The sequence below is a fragment of the Lontra canadensis genome, unplaced genomic scaffold (genome assembly GCF_010015895.1).
Source record: "Lontra canadensis isolate GAN:19392208 unplaced genomic scaffold, GSC_riverotter_1.0 scaffold41, whole genome shotgun sequence".
Classification (NCBI taxonomy): Eukaryota; Metazoa; Chordata; class Mammalia; order Carnivora; family Mustelidae; genus Lontra; species Lontra canadensis.
The window spans coordinates 16073822-16094358 of record NW_022631035.1 but is presented as its reverse complement, the minus strand read 5'-3'; the positions used below and the strand labels follow the sequence as shown (position 1 = coordinate 16094358).

Sequence of the window (20537 nt, the reverse complement as noted above, 5' to 3'; positions counted from 1 at the left end):
TTTGTTTCCCTTTTTTAAAGGATTATTTAGTCCTGTCCTCCTTATTGTCCAATGTCTGAAAACATTTTCACCCCACATAAATTGTCCAATTTTTTATTTATTTAAGTTTTGAGGGTAAAGTTGGTCTCTATTGCAGTGTCTTAGCCCAAAGCAGAAGTGTCAAAGATTTTTTTTTATCCATTCACTAGCCTATTTCTTTTTGATAGAACCTAGAGATCCATGTCACCATCTTTAAAGTTTTCTGAACTTTTTACACCTACAACTAATACAATGTTATATGTCAATTTAAAGAATGAATTAATTTCAAAAAAGATTTCCAGACATTGAAAATCCAAATATTTTCCTTTACTTTTCATTTTAACACACACTAAACTAAGAAAATTTTTATTTTTTCTAAGTGAAATGATTTCTTAGTCAAGATTACTGCTACTCTGTTGAAGTTTCTTGTTTTTCTTTGACTTTACTTGATGATCTCATAGAGTTGTTTTGATGACCAAGTAGTATAACATTTGAAATTCTTTAAAATGTGTTATTCAAATGTAACATACTATTCTGAGCCATCTGGTGGACTTTATAAATGAAGCCCTAGTGGGATATTGTATTAATTTTTTCTAAAAATGTTATTTTATATATAGTTATTTTCCTCCCACAAGTACTGAAAATCTTTAGAAGAGTAAATATTTGTATTCTGATTTTATAAATAAAAATTTCCCCACTACAACTTCCTTTTAGTTTGGTATGCCACAACTAAGGGAATTGTAGCTATATTGACATATCAGCCTATTATCTTTCAAAGTTGACAAAGAGTGGGGAATGAGAATTATGTGTTTTAGGAAGCTGTCACTTTTGATTTAGTGTAACTCTGAATAGCTTTGGATGGAGGAAATTAAATCTATTAAACCAGAAGATTATATTTAACCTAGTTAATAGTTCAGTCTTTTGGTTATTACCTCTGTAATTTTTTAAACATATTTATTTTATATTTAAGCAACTGATAATTTGTTGAAGAACTTTAATGAGGACTTAGTTATTTAAAAAAAAACTATTTCAAATTTTGCAGGTAAATGAAATAATTAACTGTGTTTCTCTTGCTTAGCAATTATGGAATGGTCAGCCTTGGATGAATCTACTTCTAACAGAAGGTTATCAAATATTTCAGAATGCTATCTACAATATAGGAAGAAAAGTACTTTATCTTCCAGACTGTTTGAACCATCATTATTCCCAAATTTAAATGGAAAAAACCTCCAATATCATAAAATTATGGAGGATAATGATTACCTTGAATATAAAAGGTTAAAAAATCCTTTGCAAATAAAAAAATTCCCAAGTGGGTTTGCTAGCAGCAATATAGGACTCCAGGAACCATATTCAAAGGACGGCATAAACTCTAAGAAACGTTCAGAGAAGATTGAAATTCATGACTCAAAGTCTATACCGCATAACTTGAAGAGGATTACAAGCCTCAAAAAGTCTCTGGATAAAAGTGATACTTTTAGGATCCCCAGACTTCAGAAGCCAGATGTGAGAAGGCATTCCAGCCCCCTAAAACAGGTTTCATCAAAGGAAAAAACTGCAGTGAATGCTCTGGGTCAGTATCTTATATGTAAGTCAAAATCTAGGTCCTTGAGTTCTTGAGTTATCACAGAAATGAGCTGAATTAATCAGTTATTACATAGTTGTATGCATTTTAATTGTCAGTACTTTTGAGTAACTGCCACTTCTGGTCTATAGGCCAATGCATAGAACACTGTGGTTTTGACCGTTGTGCCTTTCCAGATGCTCCCTTTTTCAGATTCCTAACTTTGACCAAGAGTCTTATTCAGTAATTAACCGGACTGACTCAAGTTCCCTACTAAATAGAAGGCCTGTTTTCTTTTGGAAATGGTTATTTTGTCATTTACTTAACAAAGTAGGTAGGAAGTCTATGTGAAATTTTTGCTAAGGTTCCATAATTTAAAGCTATGATATCCATATTCCATATGATAAGATAATACTTCAGATATTATTTCCTATGGATGTGGGAATATCAAGAGAAAATTAATATTATACATCTCAGCTCCCCTGGGCTTTATAGTCTTCCTCAAAGATAAGTCAGGCTTAAAAAAAAAAAAAGGATAAGTAAGGTTTCCCAAATGATACATGTTTTCATACTTCTGTGGTACCTCTATCACAGAAATACTGTGTATAGAACTTAATTAAATACTCCTTCCTGCAGTCCTTGACTGAGGTTACTTAAGTTATGTTTATTTTCTTTAAAGAAACATAGTGACCTTTTTATTGCACTTCATATTACATGTAATTATTAAAATGAGTGCTTAGTGAAATATTAGTGATTCATACACAGTAATGCATGTTTTCAATAACTCAGTTGGAAAAGGAGTGTGCTCTATTAAGGAGGCACAACAATGTTTGTTTGAGTCCTTTACCAATGCCCTATTATTACTCTGTGCCTCATTCCTATTTCTGAGTTCTTTATATTCCAGGAAGAATTAAAAACCTAGTTAAAGGAATAATGGAATAGTAAGCCTTTACCCAGTGAGCAGAAGACTGTGGAAGAAAGTGGTTATTTATCTTCCCAGTGTCACTAAAATCAAATCACCTACCATTGCCATGCTTCATGTTCTGTGTATAGAGAAGTGTGAAATATGGTATGACTTCCAAAATAAAGTGTTGGTAATTGAACATCTATGAAATGTGACTGTCACTTGATTTATATTTTAAAAACATTTTTAACTTTTCATTTAAAAATAATTTTAAAATCATAATAATTACACAAAGGTAAAGACATTCCTATATAGTCTTCATCTAGTTTTCCCAGGTGTTAAGATCTTGTATGACCATGTTAAATGCACTGAACAAGGAAATTAACACTGATATAATATTATTTACTATTCTGAAGACCTTATTTGATTTTTTTCATTTGTTCCATAAATGTTCTTTTTTAAAAATTGACATACAATGTATTACTTGCCCCAGGCGTACAGGTCTGTGAATCATCAGGCTAACACATTTCATAGCACTCACCATAGCACACACCCTCCCTAATGTCCATAAGCCAGCCACCCTATCCCTGTCCCCTTCCCCAAGCAACCGTCAGTTTGTTTCATGAGATATCTGGTTCAAGGTTTCATCCAGGATCTCAGATTACATTTAATTGTCATGTATCCTAAGTCTCTTCAGATCTGGGATAGTTTCATGACCTTGACACTTTTGAAGAGTATTGACTAGTTATTTTGTATAATGTCCCTCATTTGGATTTTTTCTTGTATTTATTCATGAATAAGTTCAGGTTATACATTTTTGGCTGGAATATCACTAAAGTGATATTGTGATACCATCTCAGTGCATGGTATCAGGGGGCTCATCATGGCCATGTATATCTGCTTCTAAAATTTTATGATTTTGAAGATTGTGAACGGAAAGTATGGTAGACCAGTGGAGCACTGGGCATTATACGCAAACAATGAATCACAGAACACTATATCAAAAACTATTGATGTACTATATGGTGACTAATATAATTTAAAAAAACAAGAAGAGAACAATAAAGTGATGGGAAGGGCACAAAATCTCATTTTTTGCTTGGAATTCTAGAATTTGAACACATTAGTGTTATGATCTCTTGAACTCATATATTATATTTTAATCAGAACCAAGCAGCATTGGCTGAGCAACTTGAACAGGTTGTTCCTCCAAGCAAATAGTTCATAAATGCTTATAGAATTTTCAAGATTGTTTTCTGTTTGAACTACAAGGGAAATATTTACAACAGAAATATGAAGAAAAAGCAGTCCTGTGAAATAATAAATAGATAAAACTTGTTTTCTGATTACTAGGTAAAGATTTTGGGTGCTAATTGTTGCTTAAGACACATAAATTCTGTAGCTGAATAGTACTTTACATTTTATACATTTAGAAAACATCTGTGAAGCTATCCATAAACTCCAAGAAAATTACATTGCTGCGGAAGAACTTCAGTCCGTTTTGCCTTCACTAGGAATTACTTTATCAGACAAAGAGCTCAAGAAGATTGTGACAGATACTACTCAAAATGGTGAGATTGATAATGCCAAACTTCTTGAGAAAATTAGGTAGTTTTATGGATAGTATTAAATGATGGAATAAGTTCATTCAACTAGGAATGGAGCAGAATGGGCCATGCCAAAGAAGATTCTAAAAGAACAGATACAAAAATGGAAAATAGTATTTAAAAAAAAAGTTGCTGGGAAGTCTGACCTAATGGATTGGTTTGGAGGAGCTAGGCCTTTTATATCTCAATTTTTTATGTGGGACTCCATGACTATCCCTTAGCTATACCTTCTAGTTTGGAACATGTACTGTGGAAGTCTGATCCAGTTGTAGGGAGGTTTAGGCAATAAAACCACAATATCCAAAGGGTACAAAAATCTCTGAGCAAATAACCCAAGGATCCAAGAAGAAATCATTGGAGATTCCAAAATGGAGGAGGAGTGGTATGGCTAGGAATTTAGGACTAGTGCTACTTAAACAAAAAGGCAGTCAGTTAGCATCTAGAAGATGTTAAATGGCATATCCCAGTCACCAGCTTAAGTTCAAGGCAGAGTTTGAGTTTCCAGGAAGGGTTATTGTGTTAGAGAAGTTGTTTTATCATTAAGTAAGAACTGCCCATAGCAGAAGTTTAGTTGAGAAGAAGGCAGAGGCAACATTTTGGGAAAAGACTGACTTGGGAATGTGTTAGAAATGAATTCTTAGAACCTGAGAAAAATTTCCTGGCTAAGGTAAATAGAAAAGATTTGTTTAAAAAACAATCTCAGGAATAGGTGCTACTAAAATTATTGAGCCCTTTCTTTTCTTTTCTTTTTTTTTTTTAAGATTTATTTATTGGTCAGAGAGAGATCACAAATAGGCATAGAGGCAGGCAGAGAGAGAGGAGGAAGCAGGCTCCCCACTGAGCAGAGAGCCCAATGCAGGGCTTGATCTCAGGACCCCGAGATCATGACCCAAGCCGAAGGCAGAGGCTTAACCCACTGAGCCACCCAGGGACCCCTATTGAGCCCTTTCTGTTGCTTATCAGGATTGGTATGATCACTGTGGAGGCTCTGTACGTAAAAATAGATAGTTATTTGGATCAGCTGGATGTAGGAGGTAGAGATGGGGACACTTGGGTCTGTAAGGAGTGGTTAGTATTGTCAAGGTGTCTTAATGGGTAGCATATTGAGTAGGTTTTCATGATGGTGTGAAATAGACTCTAATTTCTCATGGTCCATCTGTATGGGCACTTTTCCTTTTTCCTATATCTATCAACAACTGAGTACTTAACTCAGTCCATTGCACTTTATCATAGATATTTAAAAATTGTTAAGTAATTGTTGAAATGAAATGAACTGACCTAATTTAGAAAGACTCGTCTACGGAAATAAGATATGAAGACTCAATAGGATGATGACAAAGTGAAGAAGTAATTCTTTCTTAGTTGTATTAAAAAACAAATTTACCTTTTATGCAAAAACATAACAATGCATAATCCAACTCTTTATTTTACAGAAAGTGGAATGGTGAACTTAGATGACTTCATGAATGTTCTCTCCATGGAGCAAAGTCCTCCTGAATATGATGGTAAGTGGGAAGTTTATTTTTAAAATGATTTGGAGGAAAGAAACAGGTTGAAAAGAGTTAGGTTCGACTGAACTGAGTTTGCTTTTTGGATAGATACTTAATAGTCCTGAAATCCTCAGGCAAGTTTGTTAAAGACTTGCCCTGTCAAGGTAATAATAGCTAACTTGCTTACCTCCCAGAGTTGTTATGTGGATTTTAAAAACTATAAAGTACTAGGGGTGCTTGGGTGGCTCAGTGGGTTAAAGCCTCTGCCTTCGGCTCAGGTCATGATCTCAGGGTCCTGGGATCGAGTCCCGCATTGGGCTCTCTGCTCAGCGGGGAGCCTGCTTCCTCCTCTCTCTCTCTGCCTGCTCTCTGCCTACTTGTGATCTGTCTGTCAAATAAATAAATAAATAAAATTCTTTAAAAAAAATAAATAAAAACTGTAAAGTATTACATAAATGTAGAGTAATAGTAAGGAAATGAAGAGATGAAATAGGTAATTAGCTACATTCTTAGCAATTGATAGGTGATTTGATTTTTAATTTTTTAAAATACTTTTTTCCTTTATTTGTGAGAGAGAGAGAGAACGAGAAGAAGACAGCACAAGCAAGGGGAGCGACAGGCAGAGAGAGAAGCAGGCTCCCCGCTGAGCAAGGAGCCCAATGATGGGATGGTGCGGGACTCTATTCCAGGACTCTATTCCAGGACTCTATTCCAGGGATCACGACCTGAGCTGAGTCACCTAGGTGTCCCTGATTTTTAATTTCTTGTAAAGGACTTGTTTAAATGAAACACTGGTTTGGTTTGCCTTTGTTTTAGAACATTTCTAAAAAACAATTCTATTGAGGTACAATTTACATACGTAAAATTCACCTGTGCAATTTTTATGAAATTTACTGATATATAACTATAACTACAATCCAGTTTTTAAAAAATTTTTGCTTGCAGTGATTTTATTTTTTATACAAACAGTTAAATATTTTTCAGCAAGATTAAAAAATAGAAGATAAGGCTTATTGTTTATATTTCCTTTTATTTATTCATATGCTAAAGAAGAAAGATAAGCTTTTTGTTTCTTCCCAAAAGATTTCTCAGAAAAGGGAAAATTAATCCAAAGGAAAGATTTTCTCTTATACTTAGATAAAAAGTCTCATGTTGGGGCACCTGGGTGGCTCAGTGGGTTAAGCCTCTGCCTTCAGCTCAGGTCATGATCTCAGGGTCCTGGGATCGAGTCCTGCATTGGGCTCTCTTCTCCAAGGGAAGCCTGCTTTCCGCTCTCTCTCTGTCTCTCTGCCTACTTGTGATCGCTTTCTGTCAAATAAATAAATAAAATCTTAAAAAAAAAAAAGTCTCATGTTAAAAGCTACTTCATCATTTGTCCTTTCTGATAAATGTAAGTGCTTAAGTGTCTGGATTTCTTGAAGAAACTATTAGCAGATCGATTTCTTGAATGCTGCACCATGTAAGGTTATTCACCAACTCAGTTGTTGTTTCACTGCTGTTTTTTGAAATGTGGGAAATGTTCAGGCATTATTTCTTTGAGTATCTTTTTAACCATGGTCTCTTTCTCTTCTTCTGGGACACAAGTGTTAGATTTTTTGTTTGTTTGGTTTTTGTTTTTGAGAGAGAGAAAGCGAGCAAGTGGGAGCATGAGCAGGGGGATGGGGCAGAGGGATAGGAGTAAGCAGACTCCTGGCTGAGCAGAGAGCCTGATGATAAGCCTGATGTGGGGCTTGATCCCAGGACCCTGAGATCATGACCTGAGCTGAATGAAGTCAGATGCTTAACCGAGTGAGCCATCCAGGTGCTCCCTTAGGTTGTTTTTATATTCCTACAGGTCTCTGAAATTATTCCTTTTTTTTTGTTTTGTTTTGTCAGTTTTCTGTGTTTTTCATGGGGTTATTTCTATTTCTGTTTCTTAGTTCATTGATAGTTTCCTTTCTCTCCTCCCTTCAACTCTTGTGTCCATCTGCTGAGCTTTTTATTCTAGTTTTTGTATTTTTTAGTTATGAAATTTCCATTTGGACTTTGTTGGTGCGTGTTGGCTCTCTAAGTCTTCACATATTGGCCTTAAACAGGTAAGACCCTCACCAGTCAGTCCAGCAGATATTCTCTGGGCCTCTATGGACTTTTTCCTTACCCAGGCTCCAGGACTGACAAGACACATGCCAGTTCTTAAAAAGCTGAGGTGCTGAATGCATGAATAAACTCTTTTCCTCTTGGAGGGTGGGGGTGTTCTAAGAGTTGGAATTTTAATCTGCTCTGTGCTCAGCAGAAGGGAGGATCACTGGCATCTGCCAGCCCAAGCCACCACCTTTATTCTTTCTAAACAACTAGGCTATACTAGAATCATCAGAGCTTCAAGATTGGCAAGACAAGAGCCAATCTTCTGAGAAGGCCTTTTGGAAAAGTTGGACTGGTTGATGTGTGAACCAGTGGCTCTTTTCCCTTGGGTGAAGCTGGGAGCTCTTCTGGATCATAAGTGCTGCACTGGGAGGTGCTTTTGCAGGAGGTTGTCCCAAATCTTACTGCCAGCTTCAGTGCATCTGGTTTTGCCTTCTCCTGGGGTGTAAGAACCTTTCAGTTAGTTTCTGGTTTCTCACAAAGGAAATTTATTTTTGAATTATTTTTGAATTTCTACTGAAGCAGTGTGTTAGACTTCCTATTGAACCATTATGCTGATGTCACTTGTCAGCTCTTTACTTTTAAATGAAAATTTCTTTCACTTTCACAAGATAGGAACATGTATCTTGTACATATTTATATATAAGAATCATTTTTTTAAGAGTCATCTAATTCAGACATCATTTTGATCATTTCTTTGTTTAGCGTAATGATTTCCAGTGATTGCCTATAATTGATTAACTCCAGATAATGGCTTTAATGCCCTCCATTGCCCAGCTTCCTCACTTTACCTATTCTAATCTATTAGGGAAAGTATTTGAGTTTAGTTTGTTCCAATGTTTACATACCCCCACATCTGTCAACCTCCTTAATAATGCTATATGTTTGCAAGTTATTTTAAGAAAGCTTTCATTGCAGTAAAAATTTATCTGTTTAAATTTAATGAATGGAATACTGCCCAAATTTGTGAGGCATATATTCAAAAGTATTATAAAAAGACATGTAGAGGCATAATACTCCATAGTGTATATGGACCACATCTTCCTTATCCATTCGTCCGTTGAAGGGCATCTTGGTTCTTTCCACAGTTTGGAGACCGTGGCCATTGCTGCTATAAACATTGGGGTACAGATGGCCCTTCTTTTCACTACATCTGTATCTTTGGGGTAAATACCCAGTAGTGGAATTGCAGGGTCATAGGGAAGCTCTATTTTTAATTTCTTGAGGAATCTCCACACTGTTCTCCAAAGAGGCTGCACCAACTTGCAGTCCCACCAACAGTGTAAGAGGATTCCCCTTTCTCCACATCCCCTCCAACTCATGTTGTTTCCTGTCTTGCTAATTTTGGCCATTCTAAGTGGTGTAAGGTGGTATCTCAAGGTGGTTTTAATTTGAATCTCCCTGATGGCTAGTGATGATGAACATTTTTTCATGTGTCTGATAGCCATTTGTATGTCTTCATTGGAGAAATGTCTGTTCATATCTTCTGCCCATTTTTTTATATGATTGTCTGTTCTGTGTGTGTTGAGTTTGAGGAGTTCTTTATAGATCCTGGATATCAATCTTTTGTCTGTACTGTCATTTGCAAATATCTTCTCCCATTCTGTGGGTTGCCTCTTTGTTTTGTTGACTGTTTCCTTTGCTGTGCAGAAGCTTTTGATTTTGATGAAGTCCCAAAAGTTTATTTTGGCTTTTGTTTCCTTTGCCTTTGGAGACATATCTTGAAAGAAGTTGCTGTGGCTGATATCCAAGAGGTTACTGCCTATATTCTCCTCTAGGATTCTGATGGATTCCTGTCTCACGTTGAGGTCTTTTATCCATTTTGAGTTTATCTTTGTGTACAGTGTAAGAGAATGGTCGAGTTTCATTCTTCTACATATAGCTGTCCAGTTTTCCCAGCACCATTTATTGAAGAGACTGTCTTTTTTCTGCTGTATATTTTTTCTTGTTTTGTCGAAGATTATTTGACCATAGAGTTGAGGGTCCATATCTGGGCTGTCTACTCTGTTCCACTGGTCTATGTGTCTGTTTTTATGCCAGTACCATGCTGTCTTGGTGATCACAGCTTTGTAGTAAAGCTTGAAATCAGGTAACATGATGCTGCCAGTTTTATTTTTGTTTTTCAACATTTCCTTAGCGATTAGGGGTCTTTTCTGATTCCATACAAATTTTAGGATTATTTGCTCCAGCTCTTTGAAAAATACCAGTGGAATTTTGATCGGAATGGCATTAAAAGTATAGATTGCTCTAGGCAGTATAGACATTTTAACAATGTTTATTCTTCCGATCCGAGAGCATGGAATGGTCTTCCATCTTTTTGTGTCTTCTTCAATTTCTTTCATGAGTGTTCTGTAGTTCCTCGAGTACAGATCCTTTATCTCTTTGGTTAGGTTTATTCCCAGGTCAGAAAGGATGAATACCCAACTTTTGTAGCAACATGGACGGGACTGGAAGAGATTATGCTGAGTGAAATAAGTCAAGCAGAGAGAGTCAATTATCATATGGTTTCACTTATTTGTGGAGCATAACAAACAGCATGGAGGACAAGGGGAGTTAGAGAGGAGAAGGGAGTTGAGGGAAATTGGAAGGCGAGGTGAACCATGAGAGACTATGGACTCTGAAAAACAATCTGAGGGTTTTGAAGCGGGGGCGGGTGGGAGGTTGGGGGAACCAGGTGGTGGGTATTGGAGAGGGCACAGATTGCATGGAGCACTGGGTGTGATACAAAAAACAATGAATACTGTTATGCTGAAAATAAATTTAAAAAATTAAAAAAAAAAGTTAAACTTGAATATCATTCAGACATGCAAATTTTATTGTACTTTGGTTTATTAGTCAAATAGTTCATTTTATCTGTTTCAAATTTTGTCATCAAGGAAAATAAATTTGGTAAATTTTTAAAGAGTAATTTAAACATAATTGTTAAGAACAAAGAAATAAAATAAATATAATAGACAAAAAAAAAGACATGTAGAATAGTTATTTCCAAGTAATAATACTTATATATACAGAAGATAAACCAAGATAAATTAACCAAAGCCTGAGCCATATATTGCAATGAAACCTTACCCCATTATTCATTTGGGATTGAGGGTTTTCTACTTCTGTTTCTGCTACTGAGAAACATACTACTAGGAAATTTTAAATTATTAGAGAATTAAATGAGGAAATTGTATAATATTTTTGTTCCTATGTGTTCAAATTGCAATTAAATTGGCACTTCCTTAGATACAGAGACTATAGCAAAGTAGAATATGTTTTTGGCTCTGATTTTTGTACCTTGTTGGCTTTCAATACTATTTAAGAGTCTGGTACTTCTTTTTATACATAACATTTCTGAAGTTGTTGTTTGTTAACTTAGTATTAGAACTAAAATTCATCTTACTATTGGTGTTTTCTTTTTAACTTTTATATTTAATACTTAATAGCATATTGCTTTATTTTCAGAGTTGACTGATGTCATTAAAGCCATTGATAAAATTAAAAATGAAAATATGGATTTGGAGGATCTGAATACTTGTCTTCAGGATTTTGGAGTTTACCTTTCTAAGCCAGAATTTGAGAAGATCACAGAGTTGACTGAAGCTAATGGTAAGTCATATATTTTTAGGAAAACTGGGCTTACACATATGAAAGAGGGTTGCTTTGCTATTTTTTCTCCTCAGAATTATGACTTTATTATTTTTATTAGAAAGAAAGGTCACTAAAATTAAACCAATACAGAAAAATACTCAGAAGTACAACAAAACACACAAAATCCCATTATCCAGAAATAACCAGTAATAATCATATGTTCAGACATTTTTTTCCTATAGGCAAACATGAAAACAAGAAGTAGGGTTTCTGATTTTGCTTTCTGACAAAGGGCACTAAATGGGACAAAGGACTCTATTATGTCAAAGCCTGCAATTCATAATGAAGGTACTAGTTTGACCCTTATAACTAGCTAACTTTGTTATAGTTATAAATAGCCAACTTTGGTGAGTTTTAGCCTTATAACTTAGCAGCTACTTTTCTAAAGGGATGATTGGTAGTCAAGTAGAAAAATGGGTGGGGTTTTTAGGTAAAATGGTAACAGACATGAATTGATAATATTTGCAGCTAGGGGGAGAGTAAATGAGCTTTTATTACAATTTATCTTTTACTTTGTGTATATGCAAAATTCTCCATAATAAAAAGTAAAAAAAAAATGTGAAAAAGAAATAGGAGCAAACCTATGAGAAAAAAATGGTAAGACTTATTTAAAACATTGTATAATACCTAAATAAATGGTGATATATCCCATATTCATGGATTCAGAGACCCTAAACAGTCCGTTCTCCTAAATAATTTATTTATCCACAGCAATTCTGTTAAAACCTTGACATTTTTTGATGACTTAATTCTAATATCTGTATGCATGAACAAAAGCCAAGAATAGCTAAAACACTCTTGAGGGGGGGAAAAACATGTTTAGGGGTGTGTGAGTAGTGTTGGAGGGAACTTTCTCTCCTGGATGTCAAAACTCATTATAAAACTATAGTAAATAAAACAGTGTGAGAATGGCACAGAGACTGAGAAATTGACTGATAGGACAGGATAAGAAACTTAGAAATATATCCCCACATGCATATGAAAACATATATAATGAGGTGGCAGATCACAGGGGGGAAAACACCATTTAATAAATGGTGCTGGGATAATTATTCGAATGCAAAAAATGAAATCAGATCCCTATCTATGTATCATATTCAGTAATAATTTCCAGATGTGAACAGTAAAAGTTTTAGAAAAAGAGAAGAAAATTTTTCTGACTTACAGTTAGGAAAGATTATTTTTAAGATACAAAATCACTAACTAGAAAAGATTGGTAAGTTTGACTACACTTAAAGACTTTTCTTTATTAAAAGATAATACAAACAGAATGAAAATACAAGCCACAAATCGAGTGAAGATTACTTGCAATACTTAGAACCTCAAAAGGTGAGGTGGAGAATATATTGGGAACCCTATAAATTAACAACCCAATAGAAAAATGACTAAATTATAAGAACAGCCATTGCAAGATGAAGGAACACAAGTTGCTAATAATCATATGAAAAGACTCTCAACATCACTAGTAATCAGGGAAATGCAAAATTTAGGTCACAGTGAAATGTCTTTTTATACCCACTAGATTGGCAAAAATTAAGAAATCTGTTCATGTAATGGTTGGTAAGTAAGACAAAAGTGGTAAAGGAACTTTGAAAAACATTATGTAGTGTTTTGAATGGTTTTCATACTTCATGACTTGGAAAATCAATGTTTAGCTATAGATCTCAGAAATCTCTTGCACTGATGTACAAGGAGACATGTTTAAGAATGTTCATGGCAGCACTGATCTTAATAGCAAACAAAAAAAAAGAAACATCAGTGATAGAATGGTTAAAGTTGTGCCCATCGGTGCATAAAGAAATACTAATAGTCTGTACATTAGTGAAAACAATATACTATATGGGTGATTCTTGGAAATATAATATTGAATGAAAACAAGTCTCAGATTGCTCTAAGAATCTGATAATTTTTATCAAGTTGTAAAACAAAATTAAGGAATATTTTGTTTATCCTTATATGTAAAAAACTTATATGTTAAAACCCAAGAGATTGGTAATACTGAAAAATTCAGCAATGCTCTCTCTGTAGAGAGACAGTAGAAAGGAATTGAAAAAGCACAGAAGCGGGTGTAGTGGTATTAATAATGTTCTTCAAATGGATGGTGGGTTCAGTGGTTCAGCTGAAACATATGTGTATCAAATAGACCTTACCAAAATAAGGGAATCTATTGCTTTAGAAAGTTCTATGTTCCTGTTAGTGAATAGCAATCTTCATTAACTCTAACATTCCCCCAGAATTTTTTGAAGTCGCATTTTTTTTTTAAGTCTCTAAATATTTGGCTAAGAACACAAAGTGATTTGGTGCTCTTTAAAGTAAACCTTTCAAAGATATTTAATCTTGGGAATAGGACAATAGGCTGTACCTTATCTTTTATAGATTAGAATTAGAATTTTTTTAAGTGGGATAAGCAAAGGTGTAGAGTTATCAAAAGTTCATTATATTTATGTAAACCCTTAAAGTGGCCTTAGAAAATTCTTAGAAATTTTTTATCCATTTCAATATTGGGAGATTATATATAATCAAGGAGAGATATTTTCTAAGTATAAAATGGCTATTGAAGTGTTTAATAGTTTCAACAGTATACTGGAATAAAGATAGCAGTGTGAATGGTAGCCTGATACGGAAGAAAACAAGTCAAGAGAGCTCCCTTCTAATCTCTGATCTTCTATTTCCTTTTGTGACCTGGGAAAAAAGTCATGATATCATGTATAAGTGTTTTTTCTAAAACATACTAGTTCCTCACCTACATATCTTAGTGAGTTGTTGCAAGGCCAAGGCAAGGTAATATAAGTTAAAATTAAAAATGTTGTGCACTTGTGACTAGAAAGATTTTGATTAATTTTCCTGGTAATTTTCAGCATTTACTTTTTTCCTGTAAGTTAAATTGCTTTTCCCTCTTATAACCATGTATTTTTAGTGATATTAGCTGATGGCTCTAATTATATTATCTCCCTAAATAGAGAATTTATTTTACATAATTCAATATTTGTCTTAATAATTTAATACTTGAAGATACTGAAAAAAATGTTCTTTTTCCCTTTTAGAAACAAAAAAGGCGAATTTTAAGGAATTTGTTGATACAATGTTGACCAATACAGAACGCTTCTCTGAAAAATTATGTATGTAAAACAATCATTTTTTGTGCTTTTAGTGGATCAAATGGTGTGATAGATTTTAGAAGAATATAATTTACAAAAAGACATCCTACAGTTCATCAGGCAAATAAACGCCTGGCTTACTGCTGATATGTTTGGCCTTAATCTTCTCCAGTAATGATCCCTAAATCCAGAACGACTTCTGTGTGCAAATGAGTTGAAAATTATCATAATCTCACACTTTTTATAGAGAGTTAGAAATGCGTATATAAAATTCATTTTGGAAAGAGTTAAATGTCTTCCCAATTTGGGGAAGTGATGCCATCTAGTGACTATAGTTGAGTACTAATATGCAGATTTTCTACTTAAAGCTGTATTTTTTTTCATCTTCTAATTTATTCAGTAACATTTCTTGAGCCACTGTTATGTATCAGACTTTATGTTAAGTTGTGAGTATGGTAAGCTGAGAAAGACATTCTTTGCCATTCAGAAGCTCACTCTAAAGAAATATAAGGTCATATATGTGTGTTTTAAAAATTGGGGTTACGGGCACCTAGATGGCTCAGTCGATTAAGCATCTGACTCTTGATCTCAGCTTAGGTCTTGATCTTGGGGTCATGAGTTCAAGACCCGCATTGGGCTCCATGCTGGGTGTGGAGCTTACTTTAAAAAAATGGGGTTAAAAGTAGCATTTTGTTATTTTGTGCTTATTAAGTAATACTGCATTCTAAGTAAGTTATTTTACCTAATATAAATCCATTTAATTTGTTTTCTATACAAGAAAACAATAGATTATTTGGATGAAGAGATTATTTGCATTGTTAATTACTTCATTTTTCCTAGGAATTTCAGTTTCATGGAGATAAAGATTTTATTAGCACATATTCATATCTGTAGTTAAATTTCCTTTCTCATTCTTAATATTACACATTTATGTTTATTGCTTTTCCTCTTTTCTTCATTTGATTGCTCATATCTTCATCAGACTGCTTATTGGTTTTGTATACCTCATTGGGACCTTCCATCCATTTCCCCCTCTACTTTCTCCTTTCCCACCAGTCTCTTCCTGTTCTCAATATTTTTTCTTAACTCAGCTTAAAAAATCTCTCTGGTCTGTGTGTCTCAAATACCCTAAATTCTCTTGCCCCTTTGTTATACCTAGCTGACAAAACTCCCAACCCTGCTTTCTCCTTGTGGCTGACAGCATTTCTAGAGAAAATTACACTGCTGAGCAGATCGAATAGAGTTCCACTATAAAGTCTTGATCAACACTGTCTGCTGACCCTTGACATTATCTAGGAATTATGTGATTGTTCCTCCCCAATTAGCTTATATTTTTTCACTCTCTGAAGTAACTATTTAAAATTTCCATCTCTCAAACTTCCATTCCTACCCCAGTGTCTACCCTTCTTACGTTTAGCAGATAACTTTGCCTTTATAGGGAAAATAGAAAGCCTGTCTCTGTTTTGAGGACATTAAGATATTTCCAAATATATTCTTTTAAACATTTTTAAGTTTTTCTTTTTCATATTTAAGTCTTTAATTCACCTGGAATTGATTTTTAAGTATGGAGCGAAATTGGGATCCAATTTGTTTTTTTTTTCCATAAGGATAATTAGCTATGACAGTTTTATGTTAATTCTCTGTTTCAAATTTATGTATTATACAAATCATTTGATTTGAAACCCAACATAGCCTGGGGATTTAGGTTATTGTTGGAGATTTATTCCCCCTATTCATGCCTCAGGCAGAGAACAGCTTGCTTCTTGAATTCCTAAAAAGGTGACCAGAGTGTTTTTAGTTATAATTTTTAGCATGGAAGACTTTCCAGGGTGCTTGTTTTAAGTAGGCATCTCAGTTATAATTCTAGATAGACCATATCTGTACCACATAACAATAATAGTTACTACTAGTACTCATATTTATTGAATGCTTACTATGTGCCAGTACTCTTCTAAATACTTTTTATTTATTAAGTCATTTGGTTTTCATATCAACTCTATTATTATTTTTTATTTTATGGATGTGAAACCATGGCATGGAGGTTAAAAAAGTCATGTAACTAGTCTGCGGTAGAGTTAAGATTAGAACTCAAGTGAAGCTTATGCTCTTAACTTCTATATTATACCAGCTGACTGGTGTGGCATCAGCATAGGCACACACAAATCATATTTCTTCCCCGTTTCTGGTATCTGATGTTTTCCCTTTCTATTGAGCTTAGCATTCAATTATTTAGGCCCCAAAGTTAGGAGTCATTCTTGATCTTTTTTCCCTTATGTCCCTAGCTTCACCACCCTCTTCCTTCATTCAGTTCATTACCAAATATTATTTTTATTGATATTTTGACTTAGTATAGCATATGTTTTGTGTTGGAAATTGAAGGGGAATGTGGCTGTTGTTAGAATACTATATTGCCAGTTCTTTAAAAATACTCATTCAGGTTTTGACTTTGCCACTCCATAGTAGCTTTTTTTTTTTTTTTTACAAAAGTTAAATCTCATTTTGTTAAATCTAATCGTCAATTTTTTGTTTTCATCTTCTTTACCTCCAGCAGTTTTTTACTTCAAGTATTATTTACGTACAGTGTTGTATTAGTTTCAGGTATACAGCATAAGGATTCAACAACTATTCTTGTTTTAATTTAATATGTTTACTCAAAATTTTTCTTGTGTTTTCTGTGACACTGTAATCTTCTAATTTCTCTCCCACCTTATTGGCTCTTCCTAAAAATTGAGATTTAATTGACATGTAACATTGTGTAAATCTAGCCATACGAAGTGCTGATTTGATACTTATATATTGCAATATGATCACCACCATATATAACTAACACCTTCATCACATCATGTAATTATAATTATCATTTTCTTTTTTGTGGTGAGAACACTAAGATTTAGTTAGAAACTTTCAAGTACATAATACAGTATTGTTAACTATAATCACAATGCTGTGCATTAGATCCCCAGAACTTCTTCATCTTCTAATTGTAAATTAGTACCTTTTAACTACATCTTCCCAAATTCTCCACCTGGTAACTACCATTCTACTCTTTTTAAAAAATGTAATTAATTAATTATTTTTTAGTTCTTTTTAGATGTGAGACCTTACAATATTTGTCTCTCTCTGTCTGCTTCATCTTACTAAGTCCTTAAAGTTCTTCCATATTTTCACTAATGTCAAAATTTCCTTCTTTCTTTCTTTTTTTTTTTTTTTAATTTATTTGACAGACAGAGATCACAAGTAGGCAGAGAGGCAGGCGGAGAGAGAGAAGGAAGCAGGCTTCCTGCCAAGCAGAGAGCCTGATGCGGGGCTCAATCCCAGGACCCTGAAATCATGACCCGAGCTAAAGGCAGAGGCCTACCCACTGAGCCACCCACGCGCCCCAAGATTTCCTTCTTTCTTAATAGCTGAATAATATTCCATTGTAAAATTGCTCTTCTTTTTTGGTCTTATTTGCTGGCTGCTTCCTTTCTGGCTTACTTTTAAATGTTAGCATGATCCCAGAATCCATTCTGAGTCCCATTCTCTAAGCCTCTTCCTGAATAATCTTACTACTTTAAATATCTCTGTCCTTTTGACTCTCCGTTTATCTCATACTTAATATGTATAAAAAGGAATTCTTGCTCTCCAATAATCTTATTCTTTCCCAAGTCTCTCTTATCTCAGTTTTTGATGCCACTATCCACCCAGTTGCTCAGTTCTCAAACCTAGGAGTTCTTCATGGACCCAGTCTCTGATTCACCACAAAATAATCTCAACTTTGGGGCACCTGGCTGGTTCAATTGGTAGAGCGTGTGGCACTTCATCTCTGGGTTGTAAGTTTGAGCTCCACATTGGATGTAGAGATTACTTAAAAATAAAATCTTAGGGGTGCCTGGGTGGCTCAGTCATTAAGTGTCTGCCTTCAGCTCAGGTCATGATCCCAGGGAAGCCTGCTTCTCCCTTTCCCACTTCCCTTGCTTGTGTTTCCTCTCTCACTGTGTCTCTCTGTCAAATATATAAATAAAATCTTAAAAAATAAAAATAAATAAAATCTTAAATATTCTCAGCTTCATTCTCAAAACACATCTTTTTATATGTCTAGTTCTCATTATCTTCGTCACTATTACCCTTGTTGAAGCCACTGTCATCTTTTTCTCTGAACTACTACAGTAGCTTCCTAATTGCCTGATCTTCCGGAGAGTCCATTCTCTATACAGCAGCAAAGTGATCTTCTACACATTTGTAATGAGATAATTTCACCACCACCCACATTAAACCTTCCATTAAATTCTATTGGAATTAAAAAAAAAACAACCACAAAACTTCCTCCCATGGTCTGCAATGTTAGATTGAAGAGAAGTAAGATCCAGGGAAGAACATTGAGGGGAGATGTAGAGCAAAAGCTATTTAGTTCATGTTTTTATCAGTTGGGCTTGTTTATGAACTCAGACTTCTATAAATCTGTATAGTTCAATGCGAACTGCCCTTTATAGTGGTTACTTAGGGGTGGCATCATTATAAGTTCTTGAAATATTTCAGAATCCTCAAAGATACACTAATTCTGATGTTAAATATTTTATTGTGTTTTAATATTTTAAAATTGGCAGGGGCGCCTGGCTGGCTCAGTCGATAGAACATGGGACTCTTGATCTCGGGGTTGTGAGTTCCAGGCCCACACTGGGTATAGGGATTACGTAAAAATAAAATCTTAAAAAAAAAAAGAAAGAAAACTGGCAATCATTTATGCTGTATTTGTTATTACTATTAACCATGAAAGCCTTAATTCCTGACTAGTCCCGATAATAGTTTACTATACTAACTTGTTGGACAAGCATGTTGTAAAACTTGTGTGTTATCTACCCTTTAGTATTGCCTGATACTCTTGAAAACCTCCACAATTTAAGCAAAGAGAAGATGAATGTTTCTCACCTGTGGAACACTCTGTCTGGGATGAATAGTAACTTGAAAATAAAAGAATTCCGAAGTGCACTGAAATTAGCAACAGTTGATGGTAAGTAGTTCAAATATTAAAATTAAAAGATATCTAAGAATATGGTTCTATCTTCTATCTTTATTTTTCCTTGTATCTTATATTTGGTTGATATGCCAATATACACATTTAAGAAATATAAAGAAAGCTCAGATTGTTTGTCCTACAGAAAAAAATGTTAGTATATCTAACTTATTACTCTGAATTGATCAAATATGCATTGACTTACCTTCAAGTTGTGTAACATGTCACTGGAAAATGGCATATTCCAGTGAACACAGAAGATATTGTTAGGGAATGTTAGGAGATCTGTTCTGGTTTTTTATTAACACTACTTGGGATGTCCATACAATTTGTTGAAATAGGCTTTTAATTTTTAATTTGGTAGAAAAACACAACACCTAATGGTGGCTACCACTTCTACTTAGCAAATTAAAAAAAAAAAAGATTAAAGCAAAACAAAAAATAAGTTTGAAAAAGTACTGTAAAACAAAGACCAAAGACCAAAATTTTAAAGATAAGATTATCATTTACTGCTGATGTTCTGTAGGCAGGAGTGAGATAGAACGCAACCACAGGCAAACATTTCCACTCCCTCATAAAGTTACAAATGTATTATTGTACTCTTGTATGTGGAATGCTTATGCCAAACTAGCCTAGTAACAGAAGCATGCCTCCGGGGTCTTTGTCAAAGAACTGTCTTTCCCTGTGAGGATTAATTGCCCCCTTTTCTCCATTAAGCTCCTTTTTAAGTGATGCTGGTAATTTTGGACTTTAAGTGTGTTGATTGTTTTGTTTATTGAGATATTTGAGATGAGGAGGGTTAATCAAAATAGAAGGATATTTATGACTTGATAGTAGGGATTTCCGCCCTCTCTTTCATTGCAAAGCTTCAGTTTCCCTTGAGGGAGTGAGTGGAAGTTGAAGGCAACATGTACCAGAGAAAGTATTATATAGCATTTATTTTAATCAGACCAATAACGTATCATTTTATGAGCTATAAAAATAACTCAGCTATCTATGAAATTACTTACTGTGATAATAAAGAATAAATACTGTATCCTATTCATTATTATATACCTATAAAGCAAAAATGCAGTGTGTAAAATGTAGAACATTCTACCATTTAAATC

At 34.4% G+C, this 20537-nt stretch overlaps 1 protein-coding gene across 1 annotated transcript in view; it reads left to right on the top strand.

The window, feature by feature from the left end:
* The window catches only part of EFCAB13 (EF-hand calcium binding domain 13), a 217963-nt gene that overhangs the window by 61264 nt on the left and 136162 nt on the right, over positions 1 to 20537 (top strand). Inside the window, exons 10-15 of the mRNA XM_032871038.1 lie at positions 1097 to 1591; positions 3920 to 4057; positions 5527 to 5598; positions 11152 to 11295; positions 14382 to 14456; positions 19282 to 19425. Of these exons, the coding sequence (XP_032726929.1) occupies positions 1097 to 1591; positions 3920 to 4057; positions 5527 to 5598; positions 11152 to 11295; positions 14382 to 14456; positions 19282 to 19425 (1068 nt within the window). The remainder of the gene's footprint in view (positions 1 to 1096; positions 1592 to 3919; positions 4058 to 5526; positions 5599 to 11151; positions 11296 to 14381; positions 14457 to 19281; positions 19426 to 20537) is intronic.